Below are 22,484 nucleotides of genomic sequence, written 5' to 3' on the forward strand. Positions count from 1 at the left end.
CCAGTTACCTGCTGCTGTCACCCTCAGAAAGCAAAGCCTGGTTTAGAAGCTGTGGGGAGGAGGGCAGGGGAGGGCGGGAGGGGCAGCTCCTTCCCACACGCGATGATCTCTGCGGGTCACCCCTCCTGGCCACACGTGAGGCTCTGTCACTGCGCCTGAGGTCTGTCCAGGTTCACAGAACTACCTGGGGTTGTCCTCGCAAATGAGCCTCTGCCCCTGCTCTGCCCGCTACCCGGAACTCCCAGACGCCCTTCTTGCCTGGATTCCTGGTCCCTCCAGCCAGGGGCTCCCAACATTACCCCAGGCGCTGCCAGACCCACACCATCCCCACCCCGATTATGCCTGTGTTGATGCCCAGGCCACCCTCCCAGATACCCTTTTGCCTTGTCGGGTCTCCATACAGTCCTCGGGTCCCTAGCAGGCAGCCCGGGACCCACCCCGAGGAGGGCAAACAGCAAAGCCCTACCGCCTCCTGCAACGTGGATGCGTCCACTCCCTTCATCCTGGCACCTGCCCGTGTCGCAGAGGGGAAACTGAGGCTCAGACAGGGGGACCTTCCAGCCCAAGGCCCCACAGCAGCTAAGTACACAGGCAGGATGTGAACCCAGGCCCTCTAGCTCCAGAGCCCTGCTCTGGGCCGCTGTACCATATGGTGGATTCACCTCCTGTCCCTGGGGGGGAGGCCCCACCCACACGACTCACACCCCTCTGAGCCTTAAAATGGCTTGTAAAATGGAGATGCCCTCGATCACCACATCTTTGGGCTCTTGGGAGGACTTGGGGAGATGTGGCCCCTGGAGAGACGGGGGCTGGAGTGGGATCAGGGAGGAGCAGGTGGGGGTGTGCGCGTAGGAGGGGGCACATGCAGCATCACTGAGGAGGTGAGTGGGTGGTTCCAGGGCGCATGGACTCGGGGCCATATTCTGGGGGACACAGAGGCCACCCAGCCTGCCTCAGCTCCCTATCAGGGCTCCAAGTGGATGTCTGAACCGAAAACACAGAAGAAGCACAAGAGGCCCCCTCCAGCCCCTCCCGGGGCTTACGCAGGGAGACCACGTACCGTGAGGAAAGAGACCCAGGCTCAGAGCCAGGACTCACGACACCTGAGTGATGATGGGGGCGGTGCATTTAACACAGCTGGTGGGAGGCCCCGGGTCTGAAGGGGTGGGGAGGCCCCTCTGTCTCCACCGCATCGGCCTGGCCCAGGGGAGTGAAGCTCAGCGAGGCTTGGGGTGACCCGTGTAAGGGCGTGGACCCCGATTTTATACCCGCCCCAAGCAGCGGCACCGTTTGAGAGTGCTGTGGGTGCCCCCTCCCAGTGCGGACGGGGTGCGGGAGCCTCGCAGTCCACGGGGCCTGCGTCTAGCAGGGGGCCCGCTCCCAACTGAGGGCGAGGGGCCGGGCTGTGCCACTCGGGCCCTTCTGACCCCACCTGGGCCCTTCAGAATGAGGCTCCACTCCTGAGCGAAAACCTCACGTTTCCCACTTCGGGCTTACTGGTTTTCATCTTTCGAACAGTTTTAATGATGGAAAATGTCAAATCTACACCAAGCAGGGGAGGGGCGCGGGCCCGCATCCTGCTGCTCCCCGCTCACACCGCTGTGTCAAGGGCAGCTCGCATCACAGCTTGTCCCATGCCCATCTCCAGCACGAAGTTTTTCCCCGTTATCCTCCTGTCTTTTTATCGTGTTCAAATCAAATTCCAAAGGCCACAACTGCGCTCGGTAGAGAGACGTCTTACACCTCTTCTAATCGAAGGAGTTCCTCCGCCTTCCTTTGTTTTTCCTGTGCCATATACTTGTGGTGACACCGGATTGCTTATCTTGTAGAATTTTCCACCTGGTGGATTTGGCTGGTTGTAGCCTGGTGGTGGTATTTAACGAGCTCATCCTCCCTGCCCCGCATTTCCGATAAACTCAAGCAGTGGTTCTCAGCCAAGGGCAATTTTGCCAAGTCCTCTGAAGTGGGTCCCTTAGGAAGCTCCGAGTGGGGGATGGAGGCAGGGACCCATCTCGGGGTCACTCCCAGGGTCCAAATGTGTACTTCCTACACGTTCCATCAGTAGGGGATGGCTCGCCTCACCTTGAGTGAGGTCACCTTGCTGGCTTAATAGCATCATTAGGGCCGCAGAATGGTGAGACCTGTTATTTTTAGCATAATGCAGTTATGACTTTAATGCTTCTTCACACAGTTTACAAAGGGCTTTTCTATCCAGGATGAAACAGCCAAACTCACTGCTATGCTGGAGGCGGGCTGGATAATCTCTGAATGATTTTCTCCAGATGAGGAGACGGGTCAGAGCAGGGAAGTGGCTTGCATAAGACCCCAGAGGTCAGCAACAGCACCTGGCTAAGCCCAGGCACGGTCACCTGCCCAGGGCCCCATTCACAGGAGTATAAGGAGCTCATCCAGCTGTAGGGAAGGGAGGAAAGGCTGTGGTGAGCCTCTTTTAAAAGCTATAAAAGTTCAGGTGCCTGGGTGGCTCAGTTGGTTGAGCGGCTGCCTTCGGCTCAGGTCATGATCCTGGAGTCCCAGGATCGAGTCCCGCATCGGGCTCCCTGCTCGGCGGGGAGTCTGCTTCTCCCTCTGACCCTCCCCCCTCTCATGTGCTCTCTCTCATTCTCACTCTCTCAAATAAATAAATAAAATCTTTAAAAAAAAAAAAGCTATAAAAGTTCTAGAAGAGTATTGGGCGTCAGCTGATTCTGACATCCCTGCCCAACCTCAGAGACCACTGTTGTACCCTCAACACAAATGGGGCTCGTTCACACCTCTCCACGCTCCCTGCTACCTCCAGGATGAGCCTTTCCCAAGAGCCATTCAAGGCCTCTTACAAACTGACCCCCGCCACCTCCCTATTTCCATCTCTTCCCAAATGACGGTGCCCACCCCCGCCATACCCACCTGGACGCTGCCGGTCAGACTCCGACAAACTAACCAGAGATTCTGGGATGGTCTGACCAGTTGACTTGGGCGGCCACTACGGAGGGAATTAGCACCTATCCACCACCCTATACGTGCAGGTACATTATTCCTGCTCAGCCTGGCGGTCGGTCTCACTTTGCCAGTTGTACAGAGGGGGAAACTGAGGCTCAAGAGGGTGAATGGCTTGCAGAAGGCCACGTGGCGGAAGAGCCAAGCAGTCTGGACCCAGCCCTGGGCTCCTCCAGCTGCGCCACGTGGCCTCCCTCCATCGGGCTGGTAAGTGGAGGCTCCCCACTGCACACTCCATCCGGTTTTCCAGGCCCAGGGAGGCTGTGCCCAGGCAGCGGCTTGCCCAGCTTTCTGGGATCTGTAGCCAGGCCGGAAAGCCAGACACTGCCCCGGAGGAAACCACGTTGTTGTCAGCAGCCCATCTGCAGTGATGGGTGGAGACGGAGGCTCGGCAGTCTCTCTGGGATGAAATGTGTTATTCGTCCTGCAGGAAGGGCCACGCCCCCTGAGTGTGTGGAATCAATGGTCGTACCTCCCTCCTCCCCGTGCCCTGCCCAGAGATGCCCTTGACCTTGGCAAGGCTGCTCAGCTGGTCAGGGCAGAGCAGGGCCTCACCCACTTCACCCTGCCCACCCCCCCCCCCCCCAGCGTGCGGTCTTCCTGTGGTGTGTGAGTTGGTTGGGGTTGAGCGGCCGCCAGGCAGGGAAACTTGGGGGTTAAGATAAGGAAGTCTCCAGATGTAAAGAGCTGCCTGGACTTGGAGGCATCCTCACGCTTCCCTTCAGACCCCTCAAGAATGGCCGTGGCTCAGGTGGGCTGGAGAGATGGAAGAGGATGTGATGAGAGCTTTCTTCCCAGAGAACCAGGGCTGCGGGAGGTTTACTGATTTAGAAAAACAATAATTTATTACCAGCATCAGGGTTAGGGCCTAGCACATAGTAGGATCTTGATACCGATCTGTTGAATGAATGAATGTTTCCAAACCCCGCTTATGACCAAGGCCCAGAGACCTCCTTTCCTCCTAATTAGCAGCTTCATGCCAACATGAACAAGACACCCCAGCCCCCAAAAGACCCCAACCTGCAGTCGCCATTTCCACTGTGAGGACTCAGTAAGCTCAAGGCACAGATCAGTAGGCAATGAGGCTCCACTGCTTGCCAGCCTCGTCCAGGTAACAGCGTCACATGTGACGGCATTAAGTCTGGGGGAAGCATGTGCGAGTGGGGGGCCCAGGTTCAGCATGAGGAAGTCACCCAGAGGTCCAGGTCTCTCACTTCCTCCCCCACTCAGGAAGGGGAAGCACAGGTAGGGGGTGAAAGAGGCGGGGAGGGGGAGCCCAGGGCCCCCCAACTGCATGGAAAGAGGCTCACCCAGCACCCTGGTTAGGGCCTTATGTGGTGGGGGAGCTGCCAGGCAAATGCAAGCTCCCAAGGGTGGTCATCGAGACAGGTGCAGGTGTGGGGGAGGGGACAGCATGAGCACAGGGCAGCGCGGGGCTCAGGGCCAGGTCTGCCACCGCTGAGTTCTGTCAGCTGGGGGTCCCTAATGTCTCTGAGCAGTTCCCAGGTCTGTGATCACTGGGCTGGAGTGAGGCGGCCTAGCTGGGGAGCCACGGGGCTGGGCTGTCCGTTATCACTGGCTTGCAGCTTGCGGTTTGTGGGAGGCGGCCGTGAGCATGTTTGACATCTGTGACGAGCAGGAATTGGGGCCCCAGGTCTGTGAGAAGGGCCAGAGTCAAGCCCAGAAGGGGGCAGGACTTGCTCAAGGTCCTCAGTGACCCCTGGGAGCCCTGAGGTCGCTCGAGCCTGGGGTTTAGGGCACTCAGGCTGGGGCTCCTTCGATGCTGCTTTCTCTTCAGCAAAGGGAGAATGTGCCCGAAGCCGCCCCCCGGCTGGGCCAACAACCTCTCCCAGCAGGTCAGGCCCACAGCGGCCCGAGTTCCTGTGGGGGCTCTGCCCGGGGGCCTGAAGGACAGAGTAGAAGCCACAGTGGTGGGAAGGTGGGCCCCAGACCCGAGAGTGAGGAGCCAGTAGCGGACTCGGCCTGGGGCCTTTGGCACAAGCTGGGGCAATGGACAAGCCCGGATGGCTGCGAAGGACCCTGGATGGTGGGCGCGCGGTCAATGTACTCTGGCTGAGGGAGCAGCAGGGTCAGAGCAGGAGCCCCTCGGGGGCCGGAGCTGGCCTCCAGGACTGGCTCAGGATGCAGGGGTGTGTGGGGACAGAGAGAAGCATGTGTGGGGGGAGAGAAGCCAGAGGGGAGGGCGAGGCACGCTCTGGAGCTTGTCCTCGGGCCGGTGAGGAGGAAGCCTGACCTGCCTGTCACCAGCCTTGCCTGAAATGCACACCCAGGGTCACAGGGCTGGGGGACGGCCGAGGACCAGCTCACCCAACCCCCCTCATCTGGAAGCTGAGGGCGGTCGTCCCCATCTGTGACTGCAGGCTGGGTTGTTCGGGGGAGGCCAGGGCCTGCTGGGTGGCAGGCCAAAAGAAGGGGCCTCTCGCACCTCCCCAGACAGGCCCCGAGAGGTCCCCTGGACTGTGACACCAAGTGGCAGGCCCAGCGTCTGACTGAGCTGCAGCAGGCCACGTGCCTGGCCCCTTACCCCAGACTCGGCTCTGAGGGGACACCCGGTTGTGCCGTGGCCCCAGCCACTGCCCCCTGGCCCAGACACCACCCGGAGCTGGAGCCGCCCAGGGCAGCTGGGTTCCTGTCTGACGGGGGACAGTGTGACCTCCTGTCAGGGAGAGAGCAGGCCAGGGCAGCCACACGGCCACGGTCAGCACCTAGCCGCACTGGCCTCTGCAGGGCCTGACCCTGAGGCTCTGCTCGCCCCCCCACCTTTGCCACCCCCCACCGTGCGGGGGGAGAAGAGGGAAGGAAGGGGCAGCCTGCGGACGTGATTTTCTTCTGAGAGTTACCGACTGGGGTGCAAGCAGCTTCTCCTTTGCACTTCCGGCTTTGCTTCTTTCCGGGCCGCACCCCCAGGACACCCCCAGGACGGGACCGCGTCTCCCCGACTCTGTGTTCTGGCTGTGCTGTTTCATCTTTACAAACCTACCCTACAGGAGGTCCTGTTACGATCTCCGCTTACACGGACGACCTATCGACCCCGAACAAGGGGCCACCTTGCTGCACGAACACCCTCCAGTCCTGCCTCAGGCAGTTCCGGGAGGGGAGCTCCCCGTCCAACCGGGCACTGCCGCTGTGCCCAGGAAGACTCGGGCCACACGCAGGCAGTCAGCCGTGATCACACACCAAGTTGGGGCAGCTGGCCAACTAGCCGGGAAAAGGGAGGCTGAAGCCTTAAGCCTCACTCCTTGTATATAATTTACGTGTTTCAAAGACCAACTCGACAGGGGCGCCTGGCTGGCTCAGTCGGAGGAGCATGTGACTCTTGATCTCAGGGCCATGAGTTCGAGCCCCACACTGGGCAAAAAGCTTACTTAAAAAAAAAAGAAAGAAAAATCTACTCTACATGAAGTATATGGGTTCTAGAAAAACACGGAAGTATATCTTTATACTCTTTCAAGGTGAAGAAAGCATTTAAAAACATGCACACACATCCCAGAAACCATTAAAAAAAAAAAAGGATAAAAACAACACTGAAATGCTTCTCTATAGAATCCACTTGTCCTCAGCCCCAGGTGAAAGACAAATGCTAACTGGAGATAGTTGCCTGACATAACCCAAGCTGAGGATCAGCTTACAGATGGGGAGAGAAAGGAAGTCCGCTTCCAACAGAGGCAAAACAAACAAACAAAACACTGAGGCATGCCTATAGTCACGAGGAGACGTCTGCGGGAGGCCGTGTTCTGAGGTCCCGAAGAGCAGGGAGAGCACGGCCCCGCCACAGCGCGCGCTCTAGGCATACAGACGCTCAGCTAGACGCCTAGAAGGCGCTGGGCACAAACGGGAGCAGGTCAGCTCCGGCGGCCGCGGCAGCGCAGAGGAGTTTCCCTTATATATATATATATATATATTTTTTTTTAAGATTTTATTTGACAGAGAGAGAGACAGCGAGAGAGGGAACACAAGCAGGGGGAATGGGAGAGGGAGAAGCAGGCTTCCCGCCGAGCAGGGAGCCCGATGCGGGGCTCGATCCCAGGACCCTGGGACCATGACCTGAGCCGAAGGCAGACGCTCCACGACTGAGCCACCCAGGCACCCCAGTTTTCCCTTATATTTTAAAAACACATGGATTTCTTTTTCTACAATGAACACTGATCCTGTTAATAAATTTTTTTTTCCATGACAAAAAGATGGAAGTTTTGTCTATACCTACAGACAAAAATGCTGTGTTCTTTGCAGGATTCAGGTAGGAGCTGGGGTTGGGGAGGGGAGCGACTCGTTTATCAGCAGGGCCCGTCCTCCTTTTCCAGCAAAGCAGAATGCCAGCATCTTGAGCAATGCCTGTAAGAGCTAAATCCCCTTCATCTGGAATGATGTGACCTGGGCACTTTCTATCTTCTCCTGACGCAGGTCATTAAGACAAGGCTGGGGCTCGTTACAAAAGATTCTTTGCTATGATAAACAAAGACAACCAACTGTTTTTCGAAATTTTTATTTGGTGTTAACTCCACAAGAAAACAAAAAATCAGTTACTCTGGTGTACGTGAAATCAGAACAATACAACCACGGGGAAAAAAATCTCAGCCCAGGAATGGAAAATGGATACTTCAGTGCTACGGATACGCAATGCGCTTCATACCACAGGGCGTTTCAGCGTTTTGCCAACTTTTTAAAAAATGCTTTTTCTTTGTGATCATCCATTCACAAAACTAAAAACCACACTTTCAACTCTGTTGCTGAAAGCCTCCGGGCTTCAGCCACTTAGCTATGAAAACAAATAAATACATAATCTGTTAATCCCCTTGCCCATTTATAATCCATCCCCTTTCCCCCGTGGAAGGTGCACCGTCTTCCTGCCAGTGCAGGAGGAAGTCGGTGCCTCTGCCACCTGGAGCCCTGTCTTGATAAAAAGCAGCTGTCCAAAATCAACTGAGCTAAAGGTTGTATCTGAAATATATTTATTTGGTCTCTGCTACATAAGCAACGATTTCTAGAAGGATCGTTACTGTAGTGATTTTAGGAATTTACAACTTCCAATTCTTTTTTGCCTTTGCTGTTAAATTATATTTCAGTGCAGATGCTAATCACTTTTTAGGAAGCTCCGGAAGAAAGAAAAATACATAAAACCTTATAAAGTCTGTAAATAAATAACAGCAACATAAACCTTGCACACACACACATACACCCGCACACGCACACGCACACACACACACACTTTAAAGTGTCTTAAGATGTGCTGTGTAAGAACAAACCCTGACATGTGGTGAGATCCAAGCCGACCGTCCACCAGGTTTCTCACAGGGAGGACACACACAACCTGCGGTGACTCCCCAGCCTTGGAGTTGTCTGTGTTCTCAGTTACGAGACAGGCAACCACACCTGGGGCTCGAAGCAAACCAGGGCTTTCTCAGCCACTCCAGCCTCCAGCTAGTGAACTGGACATGGTATGTACTACCTGCCACGATTCGTGGTGAAGCTGTCTCGTCCACGTCAGACTTCTCTGCCATTCCTGGTGTTACAGACACGCTCAACTGATTTTACACATTAGGTTTTGTTTTTTTGTTTGTTTTTAAAAATAGGAAAACAATTTGGTTTCACAAACACCGCTCCTCGCAGCTCCACCTGCTGCCCGCTGGCGTGAAAACCCGAGGCGGCGGCCATCCTGAGCGGACAGGACTTGTAGGAGACAGACTGACGGCTGGGCCCCCACGGGAAGCGGGAAGCGAGTCCCATGAAGCCATCACAAAGGTCTGGGAGAAAGGACGTCTCTGCCCGCCCCCAGCCCACCACACAGAACTTGCCCAGAACATTCTCTCCAACACAAAATGTGATCTAAGCTCGACCGAATCACGGCCATGACAGCAGCTAGCTGTTGCAGCCAGGGCTGCTTCGGGGTGACGAGGTGGCCTTTACTGCATGTCAAACGTTTATAATTTTGAGTTCTGGAGGCTTCGATTCAATGGAGGTCACCAGAAAATCGTAATTTGCAACTAAGACCCTCACCATGAGTAACCCTGAAGGGGTGTTTTGGCGTAAAAGTAACCGCAACGTAAGAACAGGCTGGGGGTACGCTCTTGCCCCACTCGGCCGCCTCTGCTAGCCCACACCCCAAAAGCCTTGGCTCCTCCAGTTAGCAAGAAAATCACAAACCACAGTGTCTTCCATGATACTCGAGGGGGGGGAGAATCCTAAGAGAGAAAACACAGTATTTTTTAAGTCTCTAAAAGCACACCCTTGTGGTTCCTACATCAAATGTACATGAGATCTGACTGAATGAAGACCGTGGATGAGTCACCCATGCTTCCCTCTTGCCTTGAGAAAGGCCCCGATCCATTGTAGGGGTAGGTATTTATATCCCAGTTCTGAGAGAACAAAGCCTAAAGGTTCCAAAGCTCAAGTCTCTGGAGAGCAGAAGTGGCTGCGGACACCGCGGAGCTAAGGTGACAGAGACCGGGCTGCAGCTGGAAGGACAGACAGCAACTGCAGTCAAGATGCGGAAAGCAGGGATGCTTCTAGACAAGCACATGCACACCCATTCTTGATTGGACAACACAATCTAGTCTATTTCAAATAGCCAAGAATTCAACAGCTTGGAAAACAAAAAATCTTCAACAGGATAGCTGTCCTCAACTCTAAAATAAGCAAGAAGAGAAAGATATTTGCTGATCTGAATCAGTTAATTGAAGAAGAAACCTAAGTTGTTGCTTTAGATTAACAGGCCTCACAAAAGGGTAATTTGCCATCACATCACTCTCAAAAAATAATCTGTACTACTCTGCAGGATTAGAGATGAGTTCGAGAAAAGAGCTCTTCTTCGCCAGGGTCCGCCCACTCGCCTCCGCCCTCCGAGCCAGAGCCCTCCGAGCCAGAGCCGGCGCTGGAGTAGATCTTTCTGCGGAAGCCACTGGATTCTGCTCCGGCATCTCTCTCTCCGGCACACCTTGCTTCATAAACAGAAGACACCTGGGATGAAAGGAACAGTTTTCAGCAGATCAAAAGCCAGACTTTTTTCCAAAAGGGCTACATGAAACACTCTTGATACACAGAGGTCACACGGCAAATCGCTGGCTTTCTTGGCAGAGCTAAAGAATATGAATTCAGAGTTGCACTGCTTCAGAGCAAACCCAACCACCTCTCCTCCATGATCCATAAAGGGTCCCAAATCCTAATTCTGTATGTTCAGTCCCTGGGACAAAACGTTGCACGTGTGAAGGCTGCACAAAACCAGTGTCTAAGGCCTGGCCACAGCTGGGGGCTGGGCTGAGCACCGGGAACCCCAGGGAGGTCGGCACGGCCGTGTCCTCCCCGGGCTCGCCTTCCAGGAGAGCCCACAGCAAGCCGACCAACCAACACAACTGCACGCTGCGGTGTAAACCAGGTGATGTGGCGGAGACAGGACACACACACGCCAGACATCTGTGACCGGGAAGGGAGTTCTGAGAAGTGTCCTCACCTGAAGGCTGAGAAGCAAGCCTTGTGCAAGGTACAGCCAAGAGCTTGCCTGGGAGCCTGGGGGCCGGGCTTCAGAACTGGAGTTCTAAAAACTCTTTACTGTGTGGGATTGTCCCCCACACACCAGATGGTCAGCATCTCTGTCCCCCAGGACACTGAATGCAAATGGCAGCCCCTCCCTAGTCACAGTAACTACCAATGCTCCCCAAACCCAGTCAGAGTAATTAGCAACACCACTCTCCCCCCTCCATAGCAACTAGTAATGCTCCCCCTACCCCTGAAGTGATTAGCAAAGCCCCCTTCCCTCACAGTGACCAGAAACATGCCACCCCCACTGGCCAATTATAGTAACCAGCGACATCCCCCCACCTCCCCGAGTCACAATAAGGAGCAATGTCCCCACCCCCCAGAGTAACCAGCACGCCCCCAGTCACAGTAACTAGCAAAACCCCCACCCAACAGTAACCAGCACCCCCCAGTCACAGTAACTAGCAGCACCCCGCCCCCCTAGTCACAGGAACCTGCAACACCCCCATCACAGAAACTAGGAACACCCCCATCCTCAGAGTACCCAGCACCCCCCAGTCATAGTACCAACACCCCCCATTTCCAAATGGCAGCACCATCCCTGGTTGGGACCCCTGAGGCAGAAGCAGAAGACAGCCACAAGGACGGAGGGGAGAAGAGAGGATGTGGGGCCGGAGGCACGTGACAGCAGAGCCCACAGGGCCTTTCTGGGCAAGGTGCAGTGACGGAAGGCCACTATGGTTAAGAGCAGGAGTCGCCGAGTCCCAGCTGAGGCTCATGGCTCAGGTCTGCACTTAGCACTGTGGCTGCACGGCCTCAGACAGGCGGTCCCGAGTCTGTGCAGGATGGGACAGTGACGGCGCCCGTCAGGGGTTGTGAGGACTGGCGAGCGGGTGCTCAGCCTGGACAGGGTGCGGGAGACGGGAGGAGGGAGGAGGGCGACGGCTGACAGGCGGGGCGGCCAGGGGCCAGAGAGCGGCTCCCAGGCGTGGCTGCGGCAGTGGGGTATGCTGCAGGGTACCATTCACCGGGGTGGGAAAGACAGGACCGTAGGTGCCAACACCCTAGGGTGCTTTGGGGGAAAAGTCCTCAGAGGACCTGAGCTAACAAAGAGAAGAGAGACATTCCTACGATTCAGCGGCCTGCCTGCCTAATGGGAGCTCAATGGCCTGGTGGGGAGGCGGTGGTACAGAAACCGAAAGCAGCCTGGGGCCAAGGCTGAGACCAGAGTGCCACACTGGGCGTGGTGAGGGCACAGGATGGTGGGGTCTGTCCGCAGAGAGCACCCGGAGGGCTCCCTGGTGGTGCCCACCCAAGGGCTTCTGAGGGAGTGACAAGGTCCAACTGGTATGCAGAGATTCCCTGTGGCAGCACTGGGAAGGACGGGGGAGGGGGGGAGTGAGGGCAGGGGCGTGGGAAGCCTTGGTAGTCAGCGGATGGGGTGGGAGGCGATGCAGGCAGGGGCTGAGGGCCATGGAGCTGGTTGACCTGGGAAGGCGGGTGAGGGGAGCTCCCAGGGCTCCCAGGCTCCAGACTGAGTGGCAAGGGGGTGTGGCCGTTAGTAAGTTAGTAAGGAGGAGGACAGTCCACTTACCCTATTAAAATCTAACAGACGCTCTTCGTTACTGGGTATGTCTTTACCATCTGGACACTCTTCTATACCATTCTCTCCCTTGGCATTTGTATAACATTCTTAATCATTTTGAATGGAGAAGGGAAAAGAGGGAAAGGGGGGGAAATTTCATTAAGACACGGTTATGAAACAGACATTTTTGTTTCCTTTTTTGCTGAAGTCAGACCAGTCAGGTGTACCAACCCTCTGGAGAATTTAAGTACTCACTAAAAGCAGACATGGGCACCACCAGCCAAGCCAGTATGCACGAGCAAAATGCTACGCCAATTTAAAAATTCTAATACACTGTTCATTGAGTTTTTAAAAAATAGGCTGGCATGGGCGCCTGGGTGGCTCAGTTGGTTAAAAAATAGGCTGGCATAACCCAGACATGCCTGTGATCCCAGCACGAGACATTCATTCAACAAACACATATTCACACCTGTAGTGGGGTAAGCCCTCGGAACACAGGCCCAAGCTCTCAAGAGCGTACGGAGGGAGACAGACGATGCACCGTGTGTGTGTTCATCTAACAACTACACAGAGGGACTGCAGACAGGGGAAGTGCAGTGGGGAAGACAAAACAGGGTAACCACCTCATTTGTTCCCTCCCAAGTCAACACCGCACTAAAGTACATCTTTCCTGTATCTGCAGAACAGGGAAGAGAAAGGAGGCTAGTGGTTTGAGTAGTGGCCCACAGAAGGGGATGGAACTGGAAGCTGGAATTAGAAGGAATCAAATAAATCATTTAGTGCAAAGGTTCTCAGCCCTGGGAGCTTCACTGAAGCCAAGTCTGCGAGCCCAGGCCCCCACCTGAGATCCTGACTGAACTGGTCTGAAAAGCTCCCAGGTGTTCTGATGCGCAGCCACGGCTGACCCCCACCAGTCTTAATCCAGACCAGCCCCCCACGCAGCTGCAGACACAGCAGTGAGAGAGGAGACGGCCGGTAGGCCCGACGTGGACCCTGGCTTTGAATCACTGTGTCCAAGTCCTGTAATGCCCCAACGGAGCATCTGTTTCCTGTTGCCTGCGGTCCAGTTACCACGAGGTGTTCAATGAGATGACATGCTACCCGTGCGTGACACCGGAGAGGACAGGACCGACGCTCAGTGACCGCTGTGCCCTCCCACCATCAGGTGCTGGCCACATCATGTTCTCCAGGATCTTTAGCCCTCTCTGCCTGCCTCAGGACCTCGAAGTTACCAGCTCAGGTTCATGAAAATAACCCGGGCTCTGGGACTACACAGACATGAGTGGATCCCTGGTTGACACTCATCTGTGATGTAACTCGGCAGAAGACCGACCCTCTTTGAGCCCAGCTCCCTCATCTCTAAAACAGGTCACCACCTGCCCTCATGGGGTCCCCGTGCAAGTTTAAAGAGATGACGTGCGGCCAGCCGCAAGAACAGCGCTGGCACGCTGGCTGCTAACCAAGTCCCCGGCGTGCTCACCGCCTCGGGGCGGCCATCCTCGCCTCGGCTCGCCTGATCAAGCTCTCACGGGCTCCGCGCACCCCGCCAGCTAGCTACCGTCGGGGAAGTGACGATCTCCTGGACTAGGGGTGGAGCCGGACCCAGCCCTCCTCCGGACTACTGCACTTTCCGGCCTTGCTTTCGGCATTCTGTACATACAGAAGTTCGGGACACCACAGGCATTAGGAAAAGGGAGTGCTGACTGCAGACCACGTTCTTCGTGACCCGCCCACGGACAGCTCCCATGTACAGCTCCCATGTACTAGGCCTGTGTTATGCAAGTTACTCGGCACAAGTACCCCCTCAGGGAAGTATTATCTTTGGCCTCTTTTTACAAATACAGACAATGGAGACACAGAAGGTCTGGTCACTGCCCCAGGTCTACCAGCTGGCAACAGAGGCCCTGGACTCCAGCTCCGTTTTGTCTCCCGAGCCCTTAACTGTTATCTATACACTTTCCCTGCAGGGCTTTCTCCATAGAACTAAAATAACACCCACACACTTACAATGAGCCTTCCAAATGTTCAGAATCCAGTGCGTGAGCTTGGAGACCGCCACTGAGGGCAGACCCGTCGTGGCATGGAGCATGCAAGGCCCTCGTGCTCTGGCTGCTGGCTTCCGGCGGACCTTGTCCCCACCGCACTCTCGTACCGTTCCCCTTAGTCGGGCACACTGGGGCACAGCAAATGCATCCTGCTCCCGCACCAGCCAGGGCTGCTGCCTGGCACCTCCCACTGCAGGTAGCCCCACTGGCACAGGACTGGCGTCCTCACTCCCTCCGCTTGTGCCAGGACATCAGCTCACCTGGAGTGTTCCCAGGGCCTGGCACAAGGCAGGCACGGGTCTATGAAGGCAGAGCAAGGCCAGCAGGTGGCAGAGTGCAGGGCCGGGGCTTCCAGGCCAGATGCCCCCCCCCGCCCCCCTCCCCCGCCCCGCTGCAGGGTGCATGGACAAGCCGCCTCACTCCGAGCCTCCATCTCCTGCCTCACTGTAAAAAGGGACAGCCCCCCTCCTTCCCAGGGAGGCCAAAAGCTTCCAGGTCAGTCCCTGACTCTTGTTATTAACCACCAGCCACACTGGGAGTTTCAGCGGTGGAGACAAGGGGCTCCAGTCACTCCTGCTGAGAAGGCAAGAGGCTACTCGTTTTCCTGGCCAACCTGCTCCTGAGACTGCACGTCCCCACCCCCACAGGCTGAGAGAGTGAGGCTCGTCACGTCACCATCACAAGGCAACTGCAGGGATTTAATGCACAGTTGTGAGTTGAAGGTCACTCCAAAGCCTGGTTGCCATTATCTACCCACTGAGAGTTTCTCTATTTGCCACTTCACAATAAAAAAAGCACCGTGCACTAACCATCCCTTACAGCACCAACCCGGGATTGTACAGAAACCCAGGACCCAGAGCTAAGGGTTGGGACTGACTCCTTACTAACTAATGATAGAAAACTAGACTAGGGCTGCCTGCCTGGCTCAGTCGGTAATGCATGCAACTCTTGATCTTGGGGTTGTGAGTTTGAGCCCCACATTGGGTGCAGAGATTACTTAAGAATAAAATCTTAAAAAAAAAAAAAAAAGAATAAAATCTTTGCGGCGCCTGGGTGGCTCAGTCGTTAAGCGTCTACCTTCGCCTCAGGTCATGATCCCAGAGTCCTGGGATCAAGCCCCGCATCGGGCTCCCTGCTCTGTGGGGAGCCTGCTTCTCCCTCTCCCACTCCCCCTGCTTGTGTTCCCTCTCTCGCTGTGTCTCTGTCAAATAAATAAATAAAACCTTAAAAAAAAAAAAGAAAACTAGACTAAACCCTCACAGGGATTGGTCTTCCTGACCCCAGGCACTGCCTGCTGCCACATCCCTCTCTCTCTCTCTCTCTCTCCTTCCCTCTCTTTCCCCCTCCCCCTCTCTCCCTCCCTCTCGCTCTCCTTCCCTCTTTCCCCCCTCCCCCTCCCTCCCTCTCTCCCCTTCCCCCCTACCCCTCTCCCTCCCTCCCTCTCTCTCTCCCTCTAGCGGCACTACTCTGGGGCCCTCGGGCCCCCCCTTACTTGTATTCCAGTTAACTCATCAGTGACTGGACACTCACCGGGTGCACAGAATGGATCTACGTCAAGGCCAGATTTGTGCTCCCCTCACCCTGGCGCTTCCCTGGGCACTGAGTGCAGATAGCCACTGTAGAGCGCAAAGCTTCTGGCCATAGGAAGACAGTCTGGATGCAAACCTGAACTTAACGGCTAATGCAGGATTCTGGACAAACTGTCAAACCTGAGTCTTAGAGCTTCCTCATCTGAAAACTAAGGCTGACATCTCACAAGGCTATGGTGCGGCCTATGTAAAAGGAAAGATTGGGAGCACTTTGTAAACCATAAAAGGCAACCCAGATATTAGCTAACAGTAGAATGACAGGTCTTTAATAAATGCGGTTAAATAAACAAAGATGCTAAAAACGAAGACTCTGCTCTACGCGCTCTTTCTGACCCAGTGAACCTCTGGGAAAGAGGAAGGCAGGCTCTGGGGAAGGCATCTTGGGGCTCAGAGCACAGAGAGAAGCAAACAGCCCCGCCGTCCCCCCAGTGGGGGAAGGCTGGGCTGCGGAGGGAGGTGGGCGTCAGCGTCCCGAGCACCCGAGCACCGGAGTGCACCAGGCTCGGTGGGCAGCAAGCGGCGAGGCTCCACGTTCATTACAGACGAACCGGGAGACACGCCAGACCCGTGAACGTGTGAATACTAACCAACGGCGTACGTGCCCCTTCCAGCTCCAGCGGCAGAGACTGTCGATGCCACAGCCCAGGGCAGCCGGGGAGCTGGCAGCACGCCCTCCGCAGCCCTGACTCCTCCCCAGACTTCGAGAGTTTTTACAGCTGCTGAGCATGTCCTCCCGGAAGGCTCACAGACCCAAATCACCTTCACCCAATGTGCTACTGTTCTGTCTGCCCCCTGCCGGAACCCCCCCCCAAAGCCCTCCTGCTGCCCACGCCTCACGGAGAGTCACTCCCCGAGGAGCCGGCATCCTCGACAAGACCTCTCTGTGCTGCTCTCTCCCTTACTCCCCCTGCAGGTCCTGAGGCCAGGCCTTGGCCCTGGGCCTCCCAGACAGCCCCGGCGGGGGCCCAGAACCCCAGCTGCTAAACCCCTTCTCCACTCTGCTTCTAGAACTCTTCTAAAACACACACCGGACCTGACACCCTCCAATCTGCCATCTTCTCAATGGCCTTCCTCAATCCGCCTTCCTAGCCTCAGCTACAACCCAGCTGGGCCCACTTGCCAGAGTCCATCTTACCCCCATGCAAGCTGTTCCTTTCATAGGGTCTGCCCTTCCAGCCCGGGCGGCTTCCTGAAGTTCCCCCAACCCAGGTGATTACCCCCACCCCCCACTCCCCTCACGATTCACTGCGATCCTGAACAGGTTTTGGCAAAGGTCGGTCCTGCCTTTGTGTATTTCCATGCCTTTCCCCACATCAGGCTAAGGGTGGGCCCCAGTTCTCACTCATCTCTGTGTCCCCAGTGCCTGACAAATGCTGGCTACACAAAAGCCTCTTGGTAAGTGCTTTTCGGACTGCTATTCATAGGGAAAGAACGTATTGCTCTTAATGAATTAGAAATCCGAATGAGTGGATGAACCAATGACCTAACACAGGGCTCCTTACCTTCACACTCTGATGCAGGAAAGAGAGGAGAGTACAAGGCTTTTTCCCACCAGGTCTGCTTTTCTTGACTCCTATTCATTCCTTGAACATCAGTGTTCAATACGGGAAACTGTTTAGGTTAAACAAATAACAGAAAAAGTTTACAAACTGTCAGGATAAAGGAGAAAATTGAAACATTATTAACTAGGAACTACAAATCCAGAATTTTTTAAATTGATGACTTTTATTTTTAATACTGTTCTAGACGAGGTGAATTTATTAATTTTTTTTAGATACTATTTTTAAGTAATCTCTACACCCAGTGTGGAGCTCAAACTCACGACCCTGAGATCAAGAGTCACACGCTCCACTGACTGAGCCAGCCAGACATCCCAACAAGGTGAATTTAAAAAGCTAAAGTGTTGGGGCGCCTGGGTGGCTCAGGTCTCGATCCTGGAGTCCCAGGACTGAGCTCCACATGGGGATCCCTGCTCGTCGGGAAGTCTGGCTTATCCCTCTGCCCCTACCCCACTCTCGTGCTCTCTCTCACTCTCTCTCTCTCAAATAAATATCTTTTTTTTTTTATTTGACAGAGACACAGCGAGAGAGGGAACAGAATTAGTGGGAGTAGGAGAGGGAAAGACAGGCTTCCCACTGAGCAGAGAGCCCGATGCGGGGCTCGATCCCAGGACCCTGGGATCATGACCTGAGCCGAAGGCAGACGCTTAACGACTGAGCCACCCAGGCACCCCTCAAATAAGTATCTTAAAAAAAAAAAAAAGCCAAAGTGTTCATAACATATAAAGGAAGCTTTTAAGAAGGACTTATATTGGAAGTGGAGTGAAGATCTTTTTAAAAAACACAATAAAACCCTTACAAGGCAAAATATCCCCAATGAATATCCCCAGGCAAGGCAAATTTCTAGATTTGGGAAGTGCAGAAAAATGACGGGGTGGCCCTAAGTCTCCACTGGTGTGAGACACTCCAGGGAAGAGAGAGGACCCTCTTCACCTTTACACACTCGGGCAGGAGGGAGTCAAAGACGACAGTATGGGACGAAGGAAACTGTGTAGGCAGAGTTACCAACCTACGTGTCTTTTTAACTCAACTATGTGCTTTGCTGAGAACCAGAGGACGTTGGGACTCAATCCAAATAAGGCCTGTGGACACTGCATGTGCCTACTGCTTCAGAAGACATTTCACCGTGTGTTCAAGCTTAAAGCCTGAGCAGTCTTGGCAACCAACGACCTTCAATCCTCTGATGGGACTTTGTTCTTCTCTTACATGTAAATTGTCTTATGGGTCAAAGACTTTTTGATTCAATAATGTGTTTTTTATTATTTAACTAATGGGAAACACCTCCAACCTTCATTTTTCACTTAACATAATTTTGTAAAAAGAAATACTCTCAAATTAGACACTGAAGGAAAACGGTACTGGGTACCTAGAGTGGCCAGTTCACCTTCACTGCGCTCTCCCCCAGCTTACTCCAAGGACAGTAGTCAGCACCCCGCTGACTTCATGCAAACGAAGCCACAACAGCCAAGGTCTACAGCTAGTTGAAGGAAATTAACTGCATCTGGCACATAATTCCCAGAACCCCTAGATCTTTCCAGAAAGGCCTTGCCTGCTCTGCAAGGCGCACCTACTCTGTGGGATGACAACTTAGTGCTGTGTGGGAGGAGCAAGAAGGCTCCCTGGACAGAGCAGCTGCCCCCATCCCCAAGGCACCACTGAAGGCAGAGGATTCGGAGGCGGCACGTGTCTACCTGCAAAAGAAAACGTCCCAGGCTGCTGGGGGCAATCAGTGTTTATTCCTGCGACCCTGTCCCGAGACCATCAAGGGTAAGAAAGGGAGGGAGAGAGAACTCATCTCGGAGGGTGGGAAAGGGCCGGGAGAGCAGGCTGGAGGCGTCAGCATGAACAGAGAGCAGGCTAGACGAGACTGGAGCGGAGAGGCAGGAAGCTCCTTACGAGCAGCACCCATGTCTTACTTACCCGTGCGCCTCCGGGCACAGGGCCTACACAAAGCGGGATGCTCAATGTCTGCTGGCCTGAAGAAAAGGCTCCACCCGGACGAGCGCAGGTCCGGGATTATCTGGCCCACCACCCTCCACCTCCCCCACCTCGGGCTGAAAGCACTGTTAAAGTCACGCCAGTTTCTGCTATAGTTTTAGGAATTTTTCTGCTTCCTGCCCTTGAAAGTCAATTCCAAAAGGCAGAGACTTCTCTGTCCTGTTCTTTGCTACACTGAATACACACTCAATGAACCTGCATTATCTTAGGACATCATTCCAGTCCACTGTCTCCAGCCTCTAGGTTGCACAGCAAAGATGACCATGCTTGGCTTAAATAACCTCTGCTGGATGCACGAATTCAACTTCTGGCCGACGGAGAACGGAGGGAAGGAAACCCGACGAGGACACGGCCATGGGCAGGCCGGGCACCTGTCACTGTGCCGCTCTCCCTCTCCGACAGCTGCTTGGCTCGCTTTCTCACCCGCAAGCCTGTCTTCAGATGGCACCTTTGCCGGGAAGCCTGCCCCGAGCCCTGCTTCTTGCGGCAAGGCCTCCAAGGACCCCGTTGTGCTCCAGCCCTGAGCCAGCTCTTGGCCCCCTCCACGGCACTTGGTACACCAGCATACCACATACCGACTAACGGATCGCATGCGCTGCTGCATGTGACCGGCCAGGGCAGGGCTCTGCGCCTGTCGCCGGCACCCACACCGGCACCGACAGTAGGGCTCCCCAAAAATACTCGACAAATGAATGAACCCGCGAAAAAACAGAGAAGATGTAAATTTAAGCCGGAAAGCCTGACCAGAAATGTTTTCAGCAAAAGATGGGATACTCAGTCTTTAGACATCGGAAGCTGGGTAGAGGCACCTCTCCGAACTCTTACTAAGTACTCCCGGGTTTGGGAAGACTAAGGTCATTGGTGTTCCTCTTTGAGTTCTACTCTCGGAAGAGCACGGAAAAGGGGCCCTCAGCCAGTCAGCTCCCACCCATCTGGGTCACAAGAGGAAAAGCAAGCCCATGTAGATGAAGGGCTGCCGAGGGCCACTGAGACCAACAAGAGACCCTGCGTGGCAAAGCAGCGGAAAGAACTCAGGCTCCATCCCTGACGCTGGGCTCAGGGGCAGGGACTCCACCCCTCTGGGCCTACATGGTCTTCATAGTCAGGGGGAGGGGACAGAAATCCATTGCAGAAGGTCACTGTGGGCATTCAGTGGGATAACGGTGACAGCAGAGTGGGCACAGCGCCTGGCACGGGGGGGCCAGGTACCACACTCCAAGGATGGCCCCCCCACCCCCTCTACTCATCAGAGCCCTCTGATGCCACCGCACACCCTCTGCGGTTAAAACGGCCTCCTCTCCCTTCTGCCCCGGGATGCTCAGGTGCGTGCAACAAGCCTCCCTCAACTCTCACTGTCGGGACAGCTTCCTCTGGGCTCCTGAGGCATTCTGTGCTCACCTCCACCACGCCACCTCCCCTGTTCCCTACGATTACATTTGCCCAGATGCCCTAAAACATAAGGAACTGGCTAGGTAAATCCTAATACATCTGTCCATACAATGGAAGAGGATGCAGGAAACCAAAAGGGAAGGGTGATTATAATAAAGTGCCATTTCTGTGAAAAGAGAAAAAAGAAGAGGAAACGTATGTGAACATGCCTTTGCTTCTACATGCACAAATACCCTTGAAAGACGGGCCAGGACGCAAGCTCGCAGCTGCCGCTGGGGAGAGCCTGTTCACTGTCTGTACACACCCTCTTGTAACTTCTGAATTTGAGCCATGTGAATAAATGACCTATTTCAATTAAAGTAAATTGTCTACTTCCAAGGTGGTCTTTGTAACTAGACTGACTGCTTCCAGTGCAAAGACGGTGACCTGTTCACACAGGACACCTACCTTAGTGATGGGCATGTAACGGGTATTCAGAAAATGTTTGCTGAACTGACTGAACTAAGCTTTTGAAAAGAATCCATGCTCCTGGACACCAATTCCATTAAAATTCCTACATTTTAAGTGTTTTCTTTTCAAGTAAACTCTACGCCCAACATGGGGCTTGTGAACTCACCACCCTGAAATCAAGAGTCGATGCTCTGCCAACTGAACCCTCCAGGTGCCCCTAGAATTCCTACATTTTAGTCCATTTGCTCTGGACCAGGTGGCCTTTCAACAGTGACCTTTACAACAGGGCTCCGAGAGTGTCCTCTCTCAGGAAAAGGGAGAAGACGACCCTTGTAGGAGGCTCCCCTGGACTGCCCAGGCAGTGTGAGAGTGGAAAGGCATACACTCTCGTCCCAGCCTGGTCCCCACACTGTCCCTTCAGGTCACTCAACCTTTCCGAACCTCAGATCCATCTAGGGCGTGAGCGCCACCCTGACTCTACACCGTGGCACCGGCGCCCAGAGGCCGGAGCTGAAAGGAGCGGCCACGCCGACCCCAGCAGACAACCCCACAATGTCCCTCAGGACTTTACTAGCGCCTGAGACCTTCCAAGACAACCCAGAATTCTGATAACACATAAATCCATCAACATACTAGAAAGCGAAGGAATATGGCAGTGGTATGATGTAGAATCTCGCTTCTTCCCTCTTTTTCTTTCTTCCCAATCTGGAACCAGGTGAAATACAAAGTACATAAAGGAATATTCAAGGATAAAAAGTGGGGCAATAAACAAACAGGTAAAGGCTAACAACATTATTGTTTTTCATTCTTGGCAGCTCCGTTTCAGTGTTTCGGTGAGACCCAATGCATGCCCCGCTAAGGGTCTCTGGGCAGGCTACTCAGAGCAGTGACCCTTGAGTCGTCTGTAGGGCTTCCTCCCACCACACGCACTCAGGTCACCCCAGGCACTGGCCCCACAAGCGAGGAAGGCACAGTCTGTTTCCATTAGGAACAGATAATCTAACGAGAGAAAGTACATAATGACTCATAAACGTGGAAACTGCAACAGGAAAAGAGGCATCATGCATGAAGAGAGAAGGGAGGCATTAGTTCTGATGTAGGTGGGGATGGGAGAGAGGGGAGAGAGGAAGAATTAGGACAAGGATCAGAAGCGGGGGGCGGTCTGAAGATAGCCTTGCTACCTGGGTAGGATTTAGCGGTAGCAGAGGTGGGGGGAACGTGCACCGGGCCAGGGGGTGGGGGAGTGGGGGACATTCAGCTGCTCTCCAGCCACAGGCGGCATGACTTCCGAGCACCTCCAACTGCCTTTTTACTAAGCTGCTCCTGGACACAGGTCAGGCACTGCTGATCAAGTAACAGCTGAGAAATGGGCAGATTGCTGTGC

At 54.5% G+C, this 22,484-nt stretch overlaps 1 protein-coding gene across 9 annotated transcripts in view; it reads right to left on the reverse strand.

Annotated features, from left to right (window-relative positions):
• Positions 1-7,482: 7,482 nt before the first annotated feature.
• KIAA0232 (KIAA0232 ortholog) overlaps positions 7,483-22,484 on the reverse strand; it is an 87,379-nt gene continuing 72,377 nt past the window's right edge. For 6 of the 9 annotated variants that reach the window (XM_045881520.3, XM_054509008.2, XM_064584240.1 and 3 more), the window contains 4 exons: positions 21,734-21,805; positions 17,207-17,315; positions 12,080-12,177; positions 7,483-9,969 (listed from right to left, as the gene is read on the reverse strand). In XM_045881520.3, the coding sequence (XP_045737476.1) occupies positions 9,790-9,969; positions 12,080-12,177; positions 17,207-17,315; positions 21,734-21,805 (459 nt within the window). In that variant the 3' untranslated portion in view covers positions 7,483-9,789. The remainder of the gene's footprint in view (positions 9,970-12,079; positions 12,178-17,206; positions 17,316-21,733; positions 21,806-22,484) is intronic. The other 3 variants (XM_045881523.3, XM_045881524.3, XM_045881525.3) reach the window with 3 other exon arrangements.

The sequence above is a fragment of the Mirounga angustirostris genome, unplaced genomic scaffold (assembly GCF_029215605.1).
Source record: "Mirounga angustirostris isolate CCGP_5_RB_7025 unplaced genomic scaffold, mMirAng1.0.hap1 SCAF_2, whole genome shotgun sequence".
Taxonomy (NCBI): domain Eukaryota; kingdom Metazoa; phylum Chordata; class Mammalia; order Carnivora; family Phocidae; genus Mirounga; species Mirounga angustirostris.